Source organism: Thalia democratica, chromosome 5 (assembly GCF_965202585.1).
Source record: "Thalia democratica chromosome 5, ktThaDemo2.hap1.1, whole genome shotgun sequence".
NCBI classification, from domain to species: domain Eukaryota; kingdom Metazoa; phylum Chordata; class Thaliacea; order Salpida; family Salpidae; genus Thalia; species Thalia democratica.
This window is the reverse complement of record NC_139169.1, coordinates 58,664,477-58,689,822: the sequence shown is the minus strand read 5'-3', so window position 1 is coordinate 58,689,822 and position 25,346 is coordinate 58,664,477. Positions and strand designations below refer to the sequence as shown.

At 27.9% G+C, this 25,346-nt stretch overlaps 1 protein-coding gene across 2 annotated transcripts; it reads right to left on the bottom strand.

Annotated features, from left to right (window-relative positions):
* LOC145837231 (uncharacterized) lies at nt 1–24,390 on the bottom strand. Of its 2 annotated transcripts, XM_082945022.1 has the most exons (17): nt 24,317–24,390; nt 23,540–23,670; nt 23,156–23,356; nt 22,691–22,799; nt 22,352–22,523; nt 20,237–20,382; nt 19,743–19,861; nt 18,890–19,012; nt 17,935–18,664; nt 16,495–16,680; nt 12,415–12,577; nt 11,350–11,532; nt 8,080–8,232; nt 5,149–5,359; nt 3,356–3,460; nt 2,387–2,410; nt 1–837 (listed from the first exon to the last, which is right to left on the bottom strand). In XM_082945022.1, exons 2-17 carry the CDS (start codon nt 23,651–23,653, stop codon nt 676–678), a joined length of 2,901 nt encoding a protein of 966 aa, XP_082801148.1. In that variant the 5' UTR covers nt 23,654–23,670; nt 24,317–24,390; the 3' UTR covers nt 1–675. The 2 variants fall into 2 exon arrangements, with proteins under 2 accessions (XP_082801148.1, XP_082801149.1); XM_082945023.1 differs by lacking the exon at nt 2,387–2,410.
* Nucleotides 24,391–25,346: the final 956 nt, after the last annotated feature.

The following is a 25,346-nucleotide window of genomic DNA, read 5'->3' as shown; positions in this document are numbered from 1 at the left end:
TTAAAATTTATTGAATTTCAATTCGTAAACTGTTTTAAATAAAAAATTCATGTAGCTTTTCGCAGACTCGACGACACTGATTAATAAAAACAAACACATTTACAGAATAAGATTATACAGAAAAAAAGAATTAGATACTAAACACATAAAATTCATTAGTAGGTAAAAAACTAAATTATAATTAATACATGCTATGGGTGGTCTTATATGTAGAGTTTTTAATTTGAAATTACAAAGTGTTATTAAGACTAATTCTAAAAGTAGCTTTTCATAAAAATACAAAATAAAATTCTTAATGATAAAACCTTTTTAAATCCAATATTATGTTACCTATTACAAGTCGACGGCCAAACTGATTATTTAGGCATTAAAATATTAAAAGCATACATTTGATTACTAGCATCGCTTTATCTAAAATGTAGTAATTAAATAAAAGGTATCACAATTAAAAATTTCAACACAAACACATACATATCGATGACTATCTTCATTATCTAACAAAAAAAGTGAGAAAAATCGATAAGAAGTTGATAAGCCAGTGTAAAAAGAAACAACTAACAATGCTACGTGGCAACAAGTCGCCGTTTACTCACCCCGAAAAGGGGGAAAACTCGAATCTGCAACCAAACTTTCCTCACAACATAAAAACACCTTCCACTCGCATCACGTGTTTCACTACTGGTTGTTCTGGGGCCGCTGGGCCAAGCACACGAATATCCTGTGGATGATCAGCAGCCTCTCCCTCAGCGACGACTTGCCCAGGATGGTGGCCTTCACCCGCAGCTCCACGGGAATCACCGCGAGAACCCACCACAGCCAGTTGGGCCCATTTTCAGACTGAAACGGGAATTGTTGTTTTAATGAGTGTTAATAGTTTGGTACTGATATTTTATGACAGCTTTTAAAACGAATTGTTTCTGAAAATTACTTTAAACAAAAATTGTTTAAAATACAATTAAATGTTATAAATAAATAGGAGCATGTTTATAAACATTAAAAGTTACTACACCAAAGCTTAAAAAGCGAACTTGTAAAAAATAATACCATAAAAAATGATAAAAACACCAAAACTTACACTCTCCTACTTTTCAAACTTACTTAATTCATTAACTCAAGATTTTGTTTAATAAATAACAGCCAGTTGGGCCATTTTCAGACTGAAACAGGTGTTGATATATAATAGTTTGTTACTGATATTTTATGTCACCTACTAAAATATTTTTTCATAAACTTAGTTTACAAGAACTTTATCAAGAATAAAATTAAATATTATAAATATCTAAAAGTGGATATTTATTTATCTAACTTCTGATAAACTGAAGCTTAAAAAGCAGGGGGACTTATAAAATTGTTATACTTTGAAAACAAACCACTAATAATTGGTACACTAAAACACATGCATCTAATTTGGGTATATCAAAACAAAATTTTCTTTAGTAGTTTAAATTTTTAACCTGTGCTAAAACCTTAACCCCTATTACCAAAAAATTTATAAAAAAAATATATAAAAAAGTCTTAATAATTAAAATATAAGATATCATGAAAAAACTATACAAAAACAAATCTTGTTTCGATAAAAACAAATTCGATGCATGTTTTTAAACGTACACCTAATATTTACACCCTCATACATTTGAAAAGCAATTTTAGTTAAAGACTCAAACATTTATTTATAAAAACATGCAGCATTACCTCATAAAGGAAAAATTAGACTTAAAGCAGTATTTAGAGAAATTTGTTGAAATTGCTATTTGTGCAGATTTTTATTCAAAATTTGCTTATTAAGTTAATTTCTAATTAATAACTAAGAATGTGTTGGAAATCATCAGTACAGCAGATAATTATTTCCGCAATTCGATCCTGTTCGGCCGAAAAATTATCTTGAAACTTCTAACAGACGAGATGTAAATGGAAACCAGAGTTGCTATGACTGTTGCTGGTGGTCGTGCAAAGCAGTTTAGTGTTAATTAAAAACACAAATTAAGTGATAGAACTAATGCTTTTAAATTAGTGTAAATTAAGAGTACAGCTTAAGTGCATATACTATTTTGTACTACACTAACCACACAAAAAACAACACAACCTGTGAACTATTAATTCTTATACATATAAAAGCAGTGTGAGTTTTTAATTTAGCAAGATAACTTAAAAATATTTGTTTTAATAAAGACTATCTTGAAAAAACTCGATTTTAAACCCCCTTACAACATAAGCTTGACAAAAAGTGTTAAAAAATATATTGATTTACACAACTAAATATACTTCAAAACTATATATCAATTACAACTTTACATGTTTTTTTGTCAATAGAAATACTTTTAAGCGTTTAATTTTTAAATATCTAGAAGGCATAAGTTAGTACATCTTATATGTTATTGAAACTCACGGCAACGAGTATGCTTGAGTAGATCTGTGTGAAATTGCTTGTTAACACGGTGTTTTGCACAAAAACACAACAAATTAACACTGAAAAGGATTGCCACTCTTAGCTTGACTTTAATAAATGTTTGTCAAAACTATGACTTACTTTCAATTGTCACTTGACATTTAATAAAAAAGTGAGTTATTTAAAAATTAGCAATAAAGAAACTTTCATACTTCTTCTATGTAAATTGTAGATCTATGTGTACTTTAAATTACAAAACTTATTTTATTACACCTGAATTATAAAATACTGAAATGCAAAAATAACTTTAATGTTGACAGAAAATTATTAATCTTTAAAAGTTCAAGTTCCATGTAATTAAAAAGTACTGAAATGTCTTCAAAAAAACTTTGATCCTAACTTTAAACTTTATAAAGAATTGAGAGAAAAAAGGTTCAATAAAAATGTTTCCTGATTAATAAAGGAAAATATGGTAAATAATTAGTGGCAGCCCAATTATGAGTTTTACAATAAATAAAGCAAAACCAATAAAAATAATAATTAAGCCCGTAATTATCTAAAAATCATGCAAATATATTTACTAGGGTTGCCAAATCTTTTTGAGAAATTTTTTCAGGTTTTCTGAAGTTTTTCCAGGTTTTTAAAAGTACACGTTTTTGGGTCTAATTTTAGTTTAAAGTTAAGTTTAAAACTGTGCCAAGTAGTATAACAACATGTAAAGATACTTACTGTGAAACTACTTAAAATGTGTTTTTTAATAATGAATTTTTTTGATAATGACAATTTTTTTTTATCCATATGGTAGATAATATTTCGTATCAAACTAAAATTTCGCAACTTAAATGTAAAAATTGTTTAAAAATCCCGATTTTTAGTGATTTTTGTTTTAAGTTCTAGGTTTTTATTTTCAGAATTTCTCAAACACCAGTTTTTTTGCAACCCTGAATATACAATCAGAAATTAACTTACTCGTGTGTTGTTGTCCTTCTCAGGAAAATTACCAAAATGAGAGACAATTCTTTCTGTGACAGTGTTCGTTTGGTTTTTAAACCATTCCTTTGCCTCACAAAATACCTGAAAAAATCAACAAGTGAGATTAAAAACTTATTTAAACTTTCAGGAATATTGTGTTGGCTAGTTGATAATCGGCTTGTTAATATTTACATTAAACAATCAAAAGTTCTAAAATTAAAATCGATTGAAACTGCTATTAAATCTTTACAGAAAAAATACTTACATATAAAATTTTGTTAAAATTAGTTTGTAAACTAATATGTACCAATAAAAAAAAGCTGGAAAATGACATTAGATATCAAAAATTATTTTGAATAAAAAAATACTTAACAACTATGAACAGAATTGTACAATCAAGTATCTAAAAAATAAAGTTTTTAAATGAAGTTAACGTTTAAAAAGATAATGTGTTATGCATCACTTTAATAATTTAAATTACCAATAATTAAAATAAAAAAAGGTAAGCAGCTTATCTAAATTTAGGGACTATATATTCTTAAATTACATGGATACCAATTGTATTTAAAACTATCAAGAAAATTTTATTCCATTTAAACTTTTAATTTCAGAAGTAAGAAAAACTTAAGTTCATGTTAAAAATATCAAAAAGTAAGTTGATAAAACTTATAATCTAAGAAAGAAAAATATCAAATTTCAACGGTATTTCGATTTAATAGTTGAGATTTGAAAATTACTTATTTATTCTTCAAAACTTTTGGATATTGTATTCTTTATGAAATAGCTTTATTTATTTTAATGACTCGAAGTTTTAATACTTAAAATATAAAAAGGTCTACTTCAAATAATGTTAAACTATTTTCAAATTAAAGTATACAAACGTTAGAACTTTCCTATAGAAAAATTATCGAATACATAAGAATAAACAACCTGTTAAAAATATGTAATATCAACAAAAAAGTAACATTTAATCAAGAACGTTTAAATGAAAATGTAATTGAATTTTGGTGCGAGCTATAAAAACTTCTTATACATGTTTTGGGGTCGGAATTTGTATAGAGACGCTGTACCTTATGTAAGTAAACTATGTCTACTACTTGACAAGAAAAGTTTAAATTAATAACTTTATTTTCTTATTGCGGTTGCAATTCAAAGTTATATTTAGTGAAAAAAAAACTTTGTAAATAAATGTAAAAATATTAAAAAAAAAAGTTTTTACTTTTCTTTAGTGATGTTTCATCTCAGAGGCTAACTTGTTATAAACAGTATTGTTTGTTTGTTTTTTTGCTTTAAGGTTAACAATTCTTATATTCTTATAAATTAATTAAAAAGAAACTTTGCTAATTAAATATTAATTAAAAAAATTAACTACTTCCCAAAGTCCAAAACAACTTTCATGAGGTAAAGTGTTAAAAAAAACTTAAGAAAACTATTTTATTGATAAAGTTAGGGAGCAAAAACCGAATTAAACTATTTCTGAAATAAATAAACTCAAATCAAATTAAGAGAAAAACTAATTTTCTTCTGTAATCTGATGTGTAATTTGTGTAGTCTGTAATTTTGTGTAATCTGATTAGTAATTTTAATTCATAAAATTAAGATTTTTCAAAGTAAGAACAAGTATGCCAAAATAACTAAAAACAGTAAAAACTCGCTGAGGAAATATAAAAGGAGCTTTCTCGTGTAATCTGATAACTTTTTTTTTTTGTAAAATTCTAAAATTAACTATAATAAATTAACAGAATGAAGTATATATTGAAACTTATTAAAATCCAAGCTAACAAACGAACCTTCTCGTGTATCCTGATGAGCCTCTCCATGGTCTGCTCGTCTGCGACCGGCGTGTCCTTGATGTACTGCACCTTTGCCATCGTGTACCCGTCCACCACCTCGCTGTTGACGGTCTTGAACCTGCGGAAGCCCATGCAGTCGACCACGGAGCGGCCGTCGGGGAAGAAGGTCACGTTGCGCACCTTGAGAAGAGTGCCGATGTTGTGGTGCCTGTGGAAAAAGAAGGGAAATACCAGAAAGGCGAGGGAAATTATTTGGGAGGGGAGCTGTCAGTAGATTATCATTATGCAGTTTTTTTTTAGCTTTTACCGAGTAATCCCCGCGAACTTTTTCAATACTTTATGTTTTGACATAAAAAAAAAAACTTTAATATTTTTCACATATATATTGATTGCTAAATTGTTTTTTGTGAATCATATTAACGTTTTAAATACTTTGTTTTTACTAAATTTTACTTCGAACAAATATTAAAATTTAACTAACTTTTTTAAAGTTGTTATGTGCATAATTAAAAGCTTTAAAAACATGTAAAACTCATTAAAAAATTTATTTTTATTTTTTCAAGATAAACTTTGATAAAAGTTATTAAATGATACCTAAATGATATTTTTTGCTATAATATAAAAGTACAACTCTTAAAAACATTAGAGAACACTTCTTATAAAAAATACGAATCAAAAAACAAATACTTTTACAATTAAATACGACAAAACTGTAAAATTCTTCAGCTTAATTACTTAAACTATATTTTTAAGCACTGAGAATCATAAACTTCACTTATTTCAGCAATATAAACATATTCAAAAACTATTCAAAATATAAATTTAAGTGTTTGTTAACAAAAGATCCTAGTGAAACAAGTTCATTGGAATATATAATAATAACATATTATACAGTATCCTTCTTTTATTGTACCAACATATGTTTCTGTGTGTTAACGGATTAACCACTTCAACTGGGTTCTGTAAACAAAAAAGAATAGAAGCTACAATATAATTCTAATGTTCATATATATTGTGACGTAATTATTAGATATATTTTGTTCAATCATTAGCAACCGGTAAACAAACTTGAATTAGTTCTTCCTTCCATTCATGAAATAAGTTTATATTAATTTATTGTGTATTTTAGTTTACTTTACTTAATTTAGACTTAAAACTTACAAATATTATATAGTTTTATAACAGTCGGATTTTACATTAAGTATTTTACCTATTATTATTAACCATTAACCTCTAAAAATCTGTAGAAGTTATTTTTATTTTAATGAACACATGTATACTTCTATCTTAGCTTCTATTCTTTTTTCTTTTACAGTATTTATTTTTTTACAGAACCCAGTTGAAGTGTGTTAATCCGTTAACACACAGAAACATATGTTGGTACAATAAAAGAAGGATATTGTATAAATTGTTTTTATCATATTCAAAAACTATCATAGCGAGATTTTTATAAAACTATCGACCGTTCAGAACTAGAATATCAAAAATGAGTGTAGTTCGATTAAGTATAATTTGTTAATTATTATAGCTTAACTTTTACGGTAAAATAAATGTAAATATAAAAAAAGCAGAAACTCATACAATAATTTTATGAATACAATAAAATCAAATACTTATTTTTTAAATACCAACTCTTGCAATAAAAAAACTGTTAAATAAGTATTTTAGTAAAAAATGAGTTTATTGCACTGTCGTATTAACTTTTTTTTTATTATAAAGCTACTAATACAAACCTTTAAAAAGTGTTCTACATATCATGAAAAATCACCACTTTATATCAAACTGGTATACAAACTTTATGTTCAGTATAAGTTAACATAAACAGAAGTATATAAATTAATCGACGTAAAAACTTAATGTCATAGTGTGTAAACAAAACCCATTTTCAAGTTTTTATATCAGTTCAACGGATTATCCTGAATAACAACAGCAACCATGAAAATTATTCAAGATAAACTGGCAAAAAAAAACACGACGTATTCAGCAATTTCGATAACTAATAATAAAAATATTAGCTTGTGAGGTGAAGAAAAAAGTTTTTTCCTTTACGTAACACGTTCGCGCCCGAACACGCTCGAAATCGGTGGCGCAGGAGAGTTTAATAAAGTCACGTGATCGCGAACCAAACGGCATGTGCTGAAATTCGAGAGCTGCTGATTTTTTTTTTAAGTTTGAGTTTGCTTACGTAAAGCCGTGCAAACAATTGTGGCCGGGCGACTAGCTTGGTGAGAATTTGCTGGTGAGACCTTGAATTCGTGTTTATATGAAAAGTGTTGTTTTTACTCGAAAGTTAATTTTAATATACATTTCGGGTTGTGTTTATGATATTTTGTTAATGGTTTTGCGTGACTGCTAATGTGAACTGGTTTTTTGAAACATGTGGAAGTAAAGCATTTACGTAACGAAAAATATTTTACACTAAACTTATTTTTGAGTTAGTACTTTAAAATTTAATTAACAGCTCGTTTTCGTGGCAAATAAAACTTAACAAAAAAAAAAATTAAACACTTAAACTTAAGAAAAAAAGTTTGAGATAATTTGAGATTTCAAATACTTATATAAATTGTTTGTAACAGTAGTTAAAAAAAGGCTTTTTCAATAATATATATAAAATTGAAATTAATATTGAGACTCGTACAAGTAACCAATAAAGCTTATAAATATACATGTAAGTTCAGAACACTTTAAATTACAACAACAAAAAAAATATCAAAACAAACAATAGAGCAGTGATAAAATATATAGATTTGTTCTATTAATATAACATAAAATTCTTTTATTTTTATATTTGAATTATAATTCTTAGTTTAAAATAACTGTTTTTCAAATGTACATTTTTTTTAAATATCCCTAGTTTACAACAACTCCTTTCAAAACAATATCAACTAACTAAAAAAATTTCAATATAAAAAGTAAAACATAACTAACTGCTGGTTGGGTGTGGGCATGCACATTCCGAAGGAGCGGTCGTTGTGGTCCAGGCACCTCCTAAGCATCAGCCTGTACCTCGGCTCGAATATGTGCAGCGGGCAGGGCACCGACGGGAAGCCGATTGTGCAAATGAATATGGACAGGTTCAACCTGTGTTGTGACGTCATAGTTCAAAAAGCGTGACGAACGGCTGATACTTAAATGTTTAATTTGAATAGTGTTTATTGAAATTGTGTGACTATTTTTAAGCACACTGTTAGCGTTTTTAAATTACAAACTCAACACTAAAAAAAAGTACTTAAATTTTAAACTGTGCTCAAACATAAATATCATACTTATTTCAATTTGATTTACAGATTCAGTTTTATATTTATAAAGTTAGCATTTTCTAAACCACAAATTCAACACTTTTTATAATAAGATACATTTTAAAACAAGCAAAAAATGTAGTTTTTAAAATACAGTAAATTTTAAGAATTACACAAAAAAGACACAACTTAAAAGTTAAATAGTATAATTCCTTTATAAAATTGACTTTCAAAAATATATCTAACGTAAATAGTTGAGTTTTGAGGAACTATTTAATATTGCTTTTTGTAATTAAACTAATAATTATTTTTTTTATTTTATTTATATCTTTTTAGCAACATTTATTAGCATTTCCATACAAAAAACTAAAGATGTTAAAATTAATTGGTTATATTTTAAAATAAGCTACAAATGTATATCTTTTAATGTAAAAAAATCTGAAATTTACACTGAAAAGACCCAAGCTAAGTAGTTCCTTTAAAAAATCGTTTTCGAAAGTATATCTTACGTATAAGGTAAGTTTTGAGAAAATAGTTTAATGTTAAAAATTATTTGTTCCCCAAAGAAAGTCATCTAAATCATTTAAAAATATATTTTTAGAATCAAAAACATAAATTACATTACACTTGATTATCTATTTTAACATGTTTCAAACTTGTGTGAAAAGTTTGTTTCACACATTTTTATATGCAATTAAAATTCAATTTATGAGTTAAAAGTAAAGGTTGTTTTTAAATAAATATTGTTTGTTCGAAGAATTACAAATAAGTTAGAGATAACTAACTTTTTTGCAATCATAAAACAGCTTATCATACTAATGTTAAGATTATCAATAAATATAATTAAATAAACTTATAAATAAAACCCAAATTGTAATTAACATCAATGACAACAACATGTTTCACAACATTTTGCTAGAACTTTCCGCGAAGCAGCCAGCTTTCTTATGTAAAAGTATTTACCGATCAGTTGAAAAGTAAATACATTTAATGTGTGGCAGCACTATGGGGTTGATTACGTAAAAATAATTCAAGTTTTTAGTTCAACTCTACCCACTGCTGCTTACGTAAGCAAGCTTTTTGCAAAAGTGGATGGAAATTCGATATTTCACTCGAAATCATGCCACTGACAGTCATTTTTTCAAAAAAAAAAGAACACTTGGTTTTTTGTTTTTTACAAGTTGCTTAAAACTAAATGCAAAGTTTTAAAGTACGAAAAATCGTTTCACTGCAGAAGTTCAGAATTAAAAACTTTAGATAAATTAAATTTTTTGGAAAGAGTATACAAAAAATATAATTCAAATATAAAAAATACACCGACAAAAAGATATAGAAAACATAAAAATATCATTTATGTAGCAAATGTTAAACTAACATTGAGATAACTTTTGTTAGAATAACTTATTTGCAATCAAAAAATGAACTTATACATATTGAACATAAACTAACTTATAATTGCATTTAAAACTGCAAAAAAAATTAGTAACATAATTTGTAATAGGAATGATAAATTCCACGTAACTAACTTTTTCACAATAAACACACTTTAACATTTACGTAACGCCACCTCAAAAATTTTCAAAACCTAAAGCCTTTCAAAACATTATCATAGACTAAATAATTGAAACAATGTGAGCTTAAAATGTTTTGCCTTTAACACAGACGTTAGTATGTACTTAATTTTTCATGTAGCAAAAAACATTAGTTTGCACAGTTTGTTAAAACTAAAGTTTTGCTTCAAGAGTAGAGGTGGGCAACGTACCGCCCACGGATTGAAAACGACCGTGCCCCAAACCTTTTCAAAATTTATATGAAATCCGGCCAGACAATGTAAATATTACAAAATTTGTACAAAACCTTTTTTTTCATAATTTTCACAAAACAAAACAGTAAGAATTTGACCCTGAAAATGTTTTTGAAAATGACTTTTTATTTTTATGTAGTGATAAAAATACCATTTTGTTCTGTTTCAAGTCAGTTGGAAAATTCTTTTTTTAAATTATTGTATTTATAAGACTAACTAGTATGAATTCGGTCCAGAGTTATAATAAATATATAATATAATTGTACTAAACATTAACATAAAGTTCCATACTTGAGAAACTTGGTAATTAATAAATGGGTTCAAAATTCTGAAATAACTGTTCCATTAGCATTTAGCCGGATCCAAACCTTTTTTTGAAATTAGCTTTGTGGTCGGTTTCGGATCTTTATCTAAAATTAGTACTTAGCCGGATCCGAATAATACTTTCAAATTAGGATCTGAATCTGAACAAGGATCCAGCTGGATCCAGTAGATCACTAACTCGAAATGCTTCGGCCCACCAAGGACTAATTTTTTTTGGATCCGGCCCGTCGATTATTTACGTTGCCCATCCCTATTTTAGATGAAATGTTACAAATTTCAACAAAAGAAAGGCTATTTTAGTTGAAAGTAAATAAGCAAACTGAACATACGTAAAAGTAATTCACTAAAAATATAAACAGAATTGAAACAGCTGTTTGCTTATTTATTTTTGTTGAAATTTGTAACATTTCCTCTATCAGCAAAACTTTACTTTCAACAAACTGGGTTTTTTTTTTTGCAAATTTGCTTTCCTGCATAAGATAAGGAATTCGTACTTTGAAGTTACGTAAAAGCAATTCACTAAAAACTTAAACAGAATTGAAGCAGCTAAGTATGGTTGGCTTATCTTATGTGAAAAGGAAGTAAATTTGCAAAACACATAAATCTTGTTTAACTATATACGTCAAATGGCATAGTTTTGTTTGTACCTTATTTACTTTTGATCATTTATAATTTACTTGTTTACTAAGTTTGCAAGACTGGAGTTTAGTATTTAATTCATATCAGTAGTTATAAAAACTAAAAAAAAAAGTTGTAACTTAATATAAAAATTACCATTACCAACATCCAAAGAACGAACCAGAACAGTTTTTACTACTAAAACAAACTCACTTGAGTTCTTCTATTTCTTGCAGATGCTGCGCCTTGCGAGCGCTGTACTCGTCTGCCAAGTAATGCTTTATGACGGAGTCGGTCGTGTGATCCAATTGATGGTGGAGGGACTTGAGCGAGTCGGCCAGGTAGTTCTGCAGCGGGTACTTGCACAGGGGGCAGTTGAGCGTGTGGTCCAAACACCTGAAAGTTTTATGCACGTTTGTTTATCAAGGTTGTTGTGTGCTCAACATAAAACGCTATATCACTTTTAGATATTCATGATACTTTTAGGATTGATACATTTTTTTCATCAAAGTTAAAATCAAAAGGACTCAGCCTGTTCTTGAAAATGTAGTTATTTTAGATTCTGAAATAATGGTAAAAATTGTAAATACCTCACAAGTAAAAACACATTTAATATTGTACTTAAATTTATATGCAGTTTTTATTGACTGTTTTTAGATGCCATAAAATAATAAGATGAGCAGAAAATTATAAAAACAGATTCTAAGAGTTGTTGTGATTTAACATTGAAATGAGTCACTTCAAGCTTAATTAAAACTTTGTTTTTCAAAACAAGCTGCAAAAAAAGATAGCATTGCAAAAAAAGGAGAGAGGAGTTAAACTTTAAGCACTTGTAAATAGTTGATTTGTTACAATCATTTTTTAAATTAAACAATAAGTTGTAAAAGCTAATAAACCACATAAGAGCTTAACTAAAATTACTAAAAATTTAAGATTTCATGTACTTTTCAGTTCACGAATCAATCATTAAACATAAAAAAATATTTAGTAATAAAACATTTTAATAGACGCTTAAATCGCAATGTTATGTTACATTTTTTTTGTACAAACGCAATCACAATTGTTTTTAATCAAAAAAAATCAACGAAACATGTTTGAAAAACTTTATTAAAATTTATTACATAAATATGACTAGTACATACTTTAAAGCAAAAAGTCGAAACAAAATAAATAGTAGCTTTAAACGGGAAAAAAAGCCAGACACTCTAACAAAACCAGTGCGTTCAAGCACGAAGTCAATTTTGATCGAAAAAAGTAATTGCAACCAAAACAACCAACCTTTCCAAGCACACTTGGCAGAAAACGTGACCGCAGGTGGTGCACAGCGGGTCCATGAAAAGCCTCATGCACAAGCTGCACTCGAAATCGCTCGGATCCACTTTCTGATCGTCGGTGCACTTGCCGTCGGGGCTCGATTCCGGCAGTTCCAGTATACTCACCACTGGTTTAATTTTTACGTTATGCTTAAAAAAATATTTTTATTTGAAGACTTGCGGTTTTTACTGAAACGTTTACCATTAAATTTTAAATGTTGCTTATAAAAAAACGAGTTGTTAGACTATTTTTTTTCCAGAACTGTTTACATATACTATCTGCACCTATATGATTAATTTTCTTGGTAATTCCATCTTTCTAAACTTATAAGATGTAACTTTAATACCGCTCAATGAAAATAAAATTCTTTTTTTTTTTGTAAATACTTATTGATTATTTTAACAACAACATATATTTGTTTACGAAACCTTAAAGACGCAAATAAAAATGAAAACAAGATACATTACTTTTCTACCGTCTAAAATAAAATGGGATTATCATACTTCAGCTATTAAATTTGTTTTTTTTTTCTTTTCAATCTAAAAAATTAACATCGCTTATTCGCTGGGACTGTAAACAACATTGAAACAATTATTATTATTTTAAAGATATCGAGTAAAACTAATACATTTTATTTAAAAAAAGTAATACCTAAATTAAGTAAACATAATTTTTATAAAATTGCTGCTTTTTGAAAATAGTTTTTACACTCTATAAAGATAAATTACAAGCTGCAGTTTTTTAAACTCTTAAACTAATAACACTTGAAAAACATCATTTTAAAAAAACTTTCAATAATTTTTGCTTACATAAGTATTAACACGTAGATACATCATGAAAGCTGTACAAATTAGTGTTTCTTAAAATGTTTTAAAGTTGTTTAGGTGTGTATAATAATATTATTTATACCAATATAAAATTTTGTTAGAAAATTTAAAACTGATTAAACATTTTTATTTAAAATATAAATAAAAACAAATTATACAGTAATCTTCCTTTATTCTACCAACATATGTTTCTGTGTGTCAACGAATCAACACACTTCAACTGGGTTCTGTAAAAAAATAATTACTGTAATGAGAGAATAGAAGCATAGAATAAAGTAGGTGTATATATGTTTTCATTAAAATAAGATATATTCTACAGATAATAGTTATTAATAGGTGAAATACTTAACATTAAATCCGACTGTTATAAAATTATATGATATTTGTAATTATTAAGTCCAAAATAAATAAGTAAGCTAAATTACACAACAAAATATAATATAAACAAACAACTTACGTTAATAGGAAAGATAACTAAATCAAAATTCACGGTTGTTAACTAACGAAAAAAATACATTTTTACAACCAATAATTACGTCACAATGTAAATGAGGCCACCTAAACTATTCAATTTGTACTGCAAGAATATTAATTTTGTTTTTATGTAATCCATTCTGAACAAAAATAAAACATTAACCATCAGTTAGTAAATCAATAAAATTCAATAAAACTTAACGGCGCTGAAGGCAATAAAAGTCACAGAAACTCGGTGTAACATGTATATTATATATTGAATGTTAGTAATGATTGAATCAAAGTTATATAGAATTAGGAAGCAGATTTAGTTCAAATTATTGGTTGTAAAAATGTATTTTTTTCGTTAGTTAACAACCGTGAATTTTGATTTAGTTATCTTATATTTTGTTGTGTAATTTAGCTTACTTATTTATTTTGGACTTAATAATTACAAATATCATATAATTTTATAACAGTCGGATTTAATGTTAAGTATTTCACCTATTAATAACTATTATCTGTAGAATATATCTTATTTTAATGAAAACATATATACACCTACTTTATTCTATGCTTCTATTCTCTCATTACAGTAATTATTTTTTTACAGAACCCAGTTGAAGTGTGTTGATTCGTTGACACACAGAAACATATGTTGGTAGAATAAAGGAAGATTACTGTATAATTTGTTTTTATTTATATTCCAGTGAAGTTACTTTACTAGGATCTTTTATTAGCAAACAATTAAAACTATATTTTGAACAGTTATTTAAAATATATAATTTTTTTTGAATTTATTTTATAGAAAATGTTATATATTTTGTTTGTAAAAGTTTGAGTTTTAAATATTTAGAACTTATGTTTTTGTAGATTGAAAACAAATTTTAAAATGTTTCATGTTTAAAATTGTGCTGCGTGCCGTGTGTCGTTAAGTTACGATAATGACGTTCGCATGATCAACAAGTTATGTTCAAGCCTATAAAGTTCGACCTAAGCTAGTTTCTTAATCGAACAATTATTTTGTCAAGATTATGAGTATTTTTGCATGCATTTTTTTATAATAGACTACTTGTTTATTAACTAATACAGTTTCAATATTTGTAAGCTACTCGTAAGTAAAGCAGTCAGTTAGCTTAAGTACTTGGACATAAAAATGGTATTATAAACACGTCTCTGTGGTTATAACTCAGGTACTTTATGCACAAATTCTATTAAAAAAGAAAAGCTTAGAGTGGCGTGATTTTCACGTTAGTCAAAATTTACAACTTAACTAAAAATTAAAAACAATATATCCAATAAAATATTGTGCTTAAATAACACAACGTTCATTAAACTTAAAAAACACACAGCAATTCAAAAACTAATGACAAAACAGCACTAAAAAACGAATTTTAGTGACCTCGACACTTTTGACTCATTCTTGGAACGAATTATTCATTTCAAGTAGTTCCGAGAAAAGCAAATTAGTCAGCAGTTTGACTTATTCGCTAGAAAGCGCGCTTGAGCGCCGCATGACAAAAAGTTTGGTTATGTAAGCAAAAAATAGGCAGGAAAATGTTTCAAGTTGAAAATTGGAAGTTGCGCGTATTGTGAATTTTCACCTTGGATATTTAGATAAGTAGGAGGATATCTTGCTTATTCTAGTAAATAGTTAGAACTTGTTTATTTGAAAAGAACAGTCGCTGAAAAATTTTACGATTTTCTTTTTAAGCATACATACAAAGTTTAATACGTAAGTAGGTAAGTTTGTATGTGGCCAAGTAGAACACTTACAACACGTATTCTTGAAAACCGTTAAAATATATTTCAGTTGGTTACTAACAAACTAATTGGTGAGCATTAACAGTTTGTTTAAGTAAAGGAAAAAATATAGTAAAAAAGGTAACAGACGAGTTTCTAATTTTAATCGGAAGCAAGTTAATAATAAATTGAACTTAAACTTGCGGCAACAATAGGATCCATGTTTTTTTCACTCACAAAACTTTTTTTATCGAGGTTTGACGGACGTTGTTAGTACAAACTATTGAAACGTTTATGAGCTAAAAAACGTTAGTTTGAAAAAATACATGAGCGTACGAATGCAATAGAAAAATTATACCTGGTTGACCTCTCGCTCGGTGAAAAAATATTTTGTCGCACGTAAGTTTTAAAAAAACTTGATGCGAATATCATTGTTTGAGATACAAACAATGTTGATTATTGGTAAACCTTAACTTTATTTAAATTTTTCAGGATAGTTTTTTTGTTTAAACTTAACAAAACTGACCTTTTAGTTACTGGAAGAGCAATTTATTAAACAAAGTTTTATTGAAAATAACCACATTTGTAAATGTGAACTCATGAAAAGGTATTGAAAAACTATAAATGAGCTTAAACTTTTATCTTAGAAAAAATTGCATATAAATAAATGTCTAAACTTTTCGGTATGTCGTATAACTAAAAAATAAATACATGTTTATGTTAGAAAATGAAGTAATACAAACCAAATTATCTATATCACCTTATTGTACTCAATTAATAGCATATTAGTTAGTTTGACGAAAAATATTACTTGAGTGTTATTTTGTGAAAATTCATATTTAGTATCGAAAATTTCCATCAAACTTTCAAGTTTTATATAAAGTAACGATGACTGAAGTTTTTGTGAGTTGTTTGTAGCAAAACAAATAATGACCACGAACATGCATTGTGCATCTTTTCCTTACAATCTACAGTTGTGCTGTTTACAAAAAAACGAACACTGATTTGTTCACCCACTAACTTTTATCGTTGACTGACTTGTCGCACACCGACACGAGGTCTCCGGTAAACATGCGGTCCACTTTGAACAGGTACTCGACGAAATCGTTCTGAATCTGCTCGGAAACTTCTATCTCGCTGACGAACGCCTTCACTGCCTTGGCAGTGTCGAGCAGAAGGTTGGTGTTGGGCTGCTCTTCCTTGTCAGCTGAAATCAGTTTGTTTGTTTTAAAATAAATATTTCTTAATTCGAAGCATAGTATTCGTATTGATTTTGTTGGAAATAACTTAAAATTGTGTTTGAAATTTGTACTGCTGATTCAAAATATTTTTTTAACGCCATAAAGGTTTTGTTGTATCACTAATACTACCGTACTATCGATTGAAAAAAACATAACTATATATTATTGGTCGTTTAGGAAGTTGACTTATTTTTAACAATATCAAAACAGTTTAAACAAGTTTAAACTAAAGTTAAAGTTTGAACAGTTTCTACTGAACAGTTTCGTAAAAAACGGGCTGGTGGCGAAACATCTGTATTTATGTAACTCTCTCCAGTGCTGTTTTCAAACTTTACGTAAATTTCAGCTGCCTATTTACATAATGTCTCAAAAACCCTTCAACAGATACGTACTCTAATGGCTGAACACACTTAATGGTTTATTTTCATCACGGAAATTATTTATCAATGTCTTTTAATGTTTTATGAAGAAAAAATACCAAAATAGTTTTTATATATATTTTATAACTGTTCAAAATATAGTTTTAATTGTTTGCTAACAAAAGATCCTAGTGAAGTAACTTCACTGGAGTATAAATAAAAACAAATTATACAGTAATCTTCCTTTATTCGTTGACACACAGAAACATATGTTGGTAGAATAAAGGAAGATTACTGTGTAATTTGTTTTTATATATTTTATATATACTTATATATTGATACATACAAGCGTAAAAACTAAACTACTGCCGTTAGATAACGAAATGTTTACAAAATATAAAACGTTTAATCGCTTACTTCCTCTATTTACAGGGTTGCCAAATGTTTTTGGCAAATTTTCTCCAGGTTTTCAAAACTTCCTCAAGGTTTTTAAAAGTACACATTTTTGGGTCTATTTTTAGTTTAAAGTTAAGTTTAAGATAAGAAACGGTGTTAATAAGTATAAAAACATTTAAAAGATACTGTTAAGCTTTATTTAAATATTTTGTTTTAACAAAAAAAAAATTGATGTTAACAATTTTTTTTATTCTATATGATACATTTTTTGTGTAAAATCAAAAATTTTCTACTTAACATGCTAAAATTCCAGGTTTTTCTTTTTAATTTCTCAAATTCCAGGTTTTTTGGCAACCCTGTATTTAGTCTTAATTAAACTTAATAAGCATAACAAAGCTCTAAAATACACGCAAGCGTATATAACTAAACCATTTTTCAAATTATAAATTTTTTTCAAAAACTCACGCTGGTCGCCGTTCTGCTTCTCCACCTCCTGGTCGCTCTCACTAAGCTGGCTCTCTCCTCCTTGAGCCCACCGGTTCCCGCTTTCCTCCGGGTTCTGGTTGGTGTCGGACAGCTGGTTGTCGCTAAGCATCATCTGGTCGACCGAGTTGACGGAAGGGGCGGCGTGCGAGATGGTGTCGTCGTCGCTCGTCGTCGTGTTGCCCCCGTCGTCGTTGACGACCGGGTTGTAGGCGGCGTTGTCGCTGCTGAACGTCACCCACGACGGCTTCACGTCCTCGCACAGCGACATCTGCTTGTTGGAGTGGAACCAGCAGCGCTGGGCGTCCTTGCACAGCTGCCGCTTCCGCGACCCCGTCCGCTTCTGCTGCACCGAGCTCTCCGAGGTGCTGTTGAGGGGGGAGGGGGTCATGCGGTGCCGCACCGAGTCGAGGGACAGCACCGGAAGCGAGTCCCAGTCAGAGGACTGCGACGAGGAGGGGATCATGGCTAGGGTCTGATCCGGGGTCCGGTCCCACGCCATGTAGTTGGCAACGGTGTCGGACTCGGAAAGGCGGCGGCGCTTGGCGGGCAGGGGCTGCAGGGGAGGCGAGGGCGGGTCCAAGTTGGAGAAGCGGTTGGAGTTGGCGTTGGGCGGCGAGCAGGAGCAGTGGCGCTTCTGGCCGGCGCGCATTTTTGATGTGAGTTTGGATTTCTTTCGTTTCGTGCCGCGGTTCATCATGGACCTTATGAACTGAAAAAATATAAAAAGTGTTTAGGTTTTATATATCTTTTAATCTAAAATATTCATGAACAACAAACAATTTATTTTTAATATGAAAAATTTTTAAAGATAATCTTTAATATACTAAAAGTTATTAAGTATAATATACCACACTTTTTTTAATTGTTAAATGAATGTGAAGGATATTTGTTTAAAGAAAAATCAGTTATATTAAATACTGAAACCTCATCTAACCTGTTTTAAATGTTCCGACTCCAAAGTTCTGCACGGTTCAAAGAACAAGCCGATCAAAATGCTGATGAGGGCGTGAGGAATCAGATTCATTCGCCGCAATATTTGACTTTTCACGAAATACGCCTGAGCAAAAAAAAAAGTTTTTATATTAGTTTCAAGTCTACACATATTAATTACGTTGTAGCGAGTGAGCGACGCTAACTCCATAAAAAAATATTTAATGGCGGAAATATGTATTAAAAAATCACATTTTATTTTAGACGGTAGTAAAAACAACGTGTTTTGTCTATGTTTTTATTTGCATTTTTTAAGTTTCGTAAACGGGTATAAGTAAATTTTATTTCAATAAATAAGTCTGTATGTAAAAAAAGATAAAGTATCATTGTTTTCTATAAAAAAACAGACAACGTTTTGAAATTGCATTTTTGCATTGGCATCCGGCAGTCAGACGTTGAATAGCGTAGCAATTTAAATTTTTATTTGACCGAGCGTTATAAATTTAAAATGTAGTCTGTTCTCAAGGTTTGAGTATGTGATTTATTGAACTGTATATTCGTGTTCATTTATGTGGTTATAGGTTTTAACAGTTTTATAGTGATCATTTATCTTTGTATTTCCAGCTTGTAATTAAAATAAAAAATTTATTTGATCTTATACTAATCTATATGGTTATATACCCTTTCTATCCCCTATTACTTCCAAGAATCCCTTTATTGAGACAACGTGATCAGAAAAACTTAATTTTCGAGATGATACGTGAAATATTAAAAAACGCGAGGAGGCGGTTAAAATAGCACCAATTCGAATTAAACTAAATCTAAGCAATGATTTATTTTAGAAAAACAAAACAAACCTCGGAACACTTGCTAGACAAAAACACAGTTTTGGTGCAGTCCTCCAGAGCCTTTTCGTATTTGCGCATTTTAAGCAGCACTTTCGAACGAATCAAGTAAGCTTTGTAACTACTGGGAACTGCAGATATTGTATAAGTTTTATATCTAGATATGTTTCAAATGAATATAAAAACTTATTATAAGAGTAAATAGTGTAAATTAACATTGAATGAGTTTTTTCAATTTGAACTATTAATAAATGTTTTATAATTTCTTTACATATGAAAGCTTTTCCTAGTTTGAGTTGATTATTAAACATTTATAGTGAGTTAATATTTAAAAAGTAGTTTAAGATTCAATAATAATTTAAAATACATACAATAATAAACTTTGTTGGTTTCGTATCCTAGACCTCATATAAAGACTGAAACAAACATTAAATTTAAGCTAAAAATTGTACAGGAACCAATTTTTATTTATGGTGTAAGTACATCGCGAGCCACAAAATACATACTTTTAGCGATTGCTTCTGTGAGTCGGTCCAGGGATTCTTGATAGCTTCCTTTCTGCAGCAAATTGTAACCTTGCACAGTCAGCTCTCTGGCTTTCCACTCGTTCGGACAAATTTTTTGGATGACCGTCATCAGCGTTACGTTCACTCTGATTATGTTTAATTTGAGATACTTATTTAGTTTTAGTATATTTTATAAAATTACTAAAATAAGCATGTTTTAAGAGATAAAGGGGCAAATTACTTTTTTTACAACTTCATCATAATTTATAGATAATTAACAAAGCTATAAGTTGCTTTTTACAACTGTTTTCTAATTAGATTAACTTTTGAGAGATAACAGGTTAAATTTAGATAATGCAAAAGGCTCCTTATGTTAGGAGAAAACTAAAACAATGAAAAAACAACAATCACTAAAAATCTATCTACTCATACTTTTTTTGAGATAAATGTACCTCATATCAATAGGAAATGTTGATGTAATAATTAGTTAAATCTGTAGTTAGAAAAAAATAATAATCAAAAGACAAAAACTAGTTTTTTATTATTTTTATAAAAAATCTAAATTTATTCAAAATAGAAAAACTCCTTACGTCTGAATTTTTAAATAATATAAAAAACATTTCTTGAAATAAATTATCATTTAAGATTTATAGTGAAATAGTCTATTTTCACCTTAAAAATTTGCGCCTCCTATAAAAAACTTATCGAACTTTCTAAAAAACTTTGATCAACATATCTCACAAGTAATTTCAAAGTTTAAAAAACTGAAAAATAGCTTAGTTATTTATGTGACAAATAAGACTAAAAAAAAGTTTATATGATTCTTTTGCTTTTGAACATTAAACGTAAATTAATAAATGTTATTTAAGTAATAATTAATTATTTAAATATGTTTAAAATGTTTGACTAAAGTTTTAAAATAATAACTTACATAGTTGCTATACTTTTTAGCAAAAAAAAAAACAGCCTGAGTTACTATAGACTAGTCTGAGTTTAATGAAAAAAAACCTTTAAACTTTTTTTATAACTCCAGCGCAGTTCACTTTTATGTTAGGCTTCAATTTACATAATATATTTCAATCACTAACAGTATGACTATAAGATATGTTTTAATTATTTAAGTTTTTAACTACAAGAAATAAAACAAAATTCTTTTTTTTTTCACTTTTATGTTATTTTCTTTTTTTTAAATTTCAGCAGCCAAAGTAAATTTTTAAATGTTAACAACATTGAGCAATACTGTAAAGCTACTTTAAATGTATTTTTAATAAAAAATTTTTTTGATGATTTAAAATTAAATTATCTTTATGATAGACGTTTTGTGTCAAATCTAAATTTCATAAATTAACATGTAGAAGTTGTTTGAAATTCCAGGTTTTTTAGTGATTTTTGCTCCGAAATAAAGTTTTTTTTTTTTTTTTTTCTCTACTCCAGGTTTTTTAGCCTAAATTTTCAACTCCAGGTTTTTGGTAACCCTGATTTAAAGTGTTTAGAAAAAATTATTAACTAATGTAGCAGTGCTTCCACTCTTTATAACTTAATATTGGTAAAAGTGCTAAAAGGAACAATATGTTGCTAACTAAGGCATTTTTACAATTATCAAGTGGAAGACTAACAAAACTTAACCATATTTCCAAGGAAACTAAAAAAATTACTTCGGTTGAGTGAAACAAGTTTTACAATTTAAAAATGAGGACTTAAATATAAGTATACTTGCAATATGAGTAAAAATATACATTTGTATTCTTTATATGATAAAAAAGCTGTTTTAACACATGTTTTTGACAACACGTAACTTTAAACTTCTCAGTCAACCGAGTTTGTCTTATTGAACTTGGAATCACTGACTGATACTTTCATAAATTCGTGCAATTTAAGTTATTAATGCAACATACTTTCAAGTTTTTATCGAGTTGTAACAGAACATTAACAATTAATAATTTATATACTTGTTTCAGCAAAGTAAAAATAGCTATCGGTTTTCCAAAACTTTAAATTAGCCTGGTTGAGTTGCAAATCAATACTGTTCAACTTTAAAAAACTTAGAAAAATACCGAACAGAATTAGCAAAAGTCTAGTAACAGCATTAGCAGATATCTAGAAATCAAAACAAACTTGAGCTTCTTTTCTTTGGGCAGTCGCTTGCTGCAAAGGTAGCAACTGTTGTACAGTTCCTGCATGGTGCTCACACAACACTGGCAGAAGGAATGGCCGCAAGCAAGCGTCACTGGCATGTACAGAAGCTCGGTGCAAAAATCACACTTCAGCGGGTTGTCAGGTTTGGTGTCTGTTTCAGAATTTGAAATTTACGACTTTTATAGCTAAGATTAGCAGCAGCAAATAAATTAATTTTAATTACCCTTAAAAGGTCTACCTTAAAACTTTTCTAAACAATTTGTAAAGGTCTGAAGTTTTTTTCGTTGTTTTTTAAACAATACTTTCAAAGCTAATAACCTTTTTCGTTGCGTTTTTCAAAGTGTTTATTTTTTAGAATAGTTTTACTGGTTATATCAAGAACCATGTTACATGTCTGCGAAATTGCTTCGTCTTCATCTATTGAATTCTGTAAAAATTTTGTTTTTTATTATTGAAAAAAAGGTAAAGAAATGTTTTAATTTTCTGAACTTTGATTAATATTAAAAGTTTAAGTGAGTTATCAAATTTCCTTTTTTCATACGAAAATAAAAAATAAAAAATAATAAATTTTTGATTAAGTAAGACTTAGTCTTTTGTACATTTAAACAAGTAATTTTAAGACTATTAAGTATTTACATTTTAAACAACGTTGTCTTTAAAAAAAAAAAAAAAAATTTATGATCAAAAATTTTAAATCTATAATTCAAAAATTAAATAATTTTATTTATAGAGAAATTAAAAATTGAATATTTAAACAGTTGATAATAAAAAGTATAAACAAACTTTTAATGCAAGTAAATATAATATTCTAAGATGCCTGTCCAGCGTTGATATCATTTTCCTCTTGCACATTTTTATCGACCCGCTTTTGTTACTGATCCCAACATTCAGCTCTGACCTTTTGTTTTCATTGACTTTAATTTTTGATTGAACGTTTTCTTCTTTAGATTGCCCAAGACTTGATTTTGAATTGACTGGATCAGACTGTTATATAAAATTTTTGTTACATTAACAAAACTTGTTAGTTATTGATTTTTATATGCTATTATGGTTTTAAAGTAGTATAATTACATGAGTTAAAATTTATTTTTCTGCTTTATGGTAAAATAAAATTTCTATTAAAACAGAGCTACATAAATAAATTTATAAGAATTTTTTTTTACTGACTCCTCGAAGCTGAGCAATATTTTCTTGCTGTTGGTTCAAAAGTCTTTGTACACCTTGTTGTATGTAAGCAGGCAGCGGATCATTAACAGAGAATACCATGTCTGCTTCTTCCATAACTATCACTCCTTAATCTTAAATATTGTCAAAATTTATGATCAACAGAAGTGATGAAAGCTTTGAAATTTTGTTTCGTTTATTAACAAGTAGGAAAAAAAGGGAAATTATGAACACAACTCATATTGGAAAGTCTTTCACTAAAACTATATTTAAAATAAAACTGTAAAATTGAAAATCACACTGACAAATTATCAGTATTATGTGTGATTTTAAATTTGTTTATAAAGTAATTGTTTCATTTCATTAATAAGGCAAAGAACTTAGTAAAAATATCTATAGTGTATGTTATTAGTGTAGCTAAAGATTTAAAACCTCCTAAAAACAAGTGCAGAAAAAAAAATTATTTTTGACTGAAATGTATTCAACAACAGGACATAAAAACTATTTTTAAATTAAGATAAAAGCAAGACAGTAAATTGAGTATGAAAATTAACTTTAAATAATTTTAACTTAAAAAACGTTTTTTATATAAAAGCTTTAAAAAAAATACAGCTTTCTTTCTTCTATCAAACAATTTTTAATACTAGAAGTACGGTGTAAGTCAGTCCTTATTTGTAATTTTTGATTAACAAAATACAACTAAGTTATTTAAATAAAAATCATATATATATATATATACATTGTTTTAATTTAAAGCTATTTATATTTTTTTTAACTCACCAAATTAAAATATGTCTTCAGCATGTGACCATAATCACTTGCTTTCCATTTTTAAAATTACTGTAACCAAAACTGAAAAGTTAAAACACTGTTTTATTTGGTCCAGCTGAATGGATTGTAAATATATTTAAAAGTGTTACAATAATTAGTTAATGTAATAGTTTTATAATACTGAAGAAAATATAAGATTATTTTAACTTTCTAAAATTAAATTGATGATAAAAATTTAGGTGAGTTATCATATAATTTTTATTCATCATTAGAAAATGCAAGAAAAATAATACCATCTTTTTTAATAAGACTCAGTCTTTTGTACATTTAAAGACATCACTTGAAGCCTTTCAATAAGTTGTATTTTTTAGTTTTCGTATGAGAGCTGTTTTAGAAATTCTTACATTTTAAGTAAGAACCATTTTTGAATACAATGACTTGACATATATTTTGAATAAAGAAATACTAGTAAAATGTTTAGCTTTTTAACACTTTTTTAAACTCAAGTTTTCTAAAGTATTAGTTTCTTCTAAATGTTCATATTAAATTTTATATATATTTTTTTAACTTTTTTTGACACAATAAGTGAAATCAAAAAATTTACATCTACATATGTTTGTAGTACTCAATTAGGGCTTAATATTCAAAATAAATGTTTAAGGTTAAATATTAAAGATTTACTTATAACAGTATTTTTTTAGATTATGCATGGTAGTTTTAAATATAATGCTATTTCTAAAAAATTGAAATATATCAATTTTAAGTAAATTGTGTACTAAACATTTTTTAATATAACCAGTATGCTTACACAATATTCTAATCAAAAACTTTATAATATGTAGAATGAACAGTATATACAATGATAATTCAAAAAGGACCTCGAAGTAAATAGCAAAATAGCACAATTTTTAACATATAAGATTATTAAAATTTTGAAACCAATGTATTAATAGTCTTAACATTTTTCTAATATTTTTGCCACAGTAAAAATAATACTTAGATTGTTTTATTACAAGTTTTCACTGAGATTAAGTTCTTT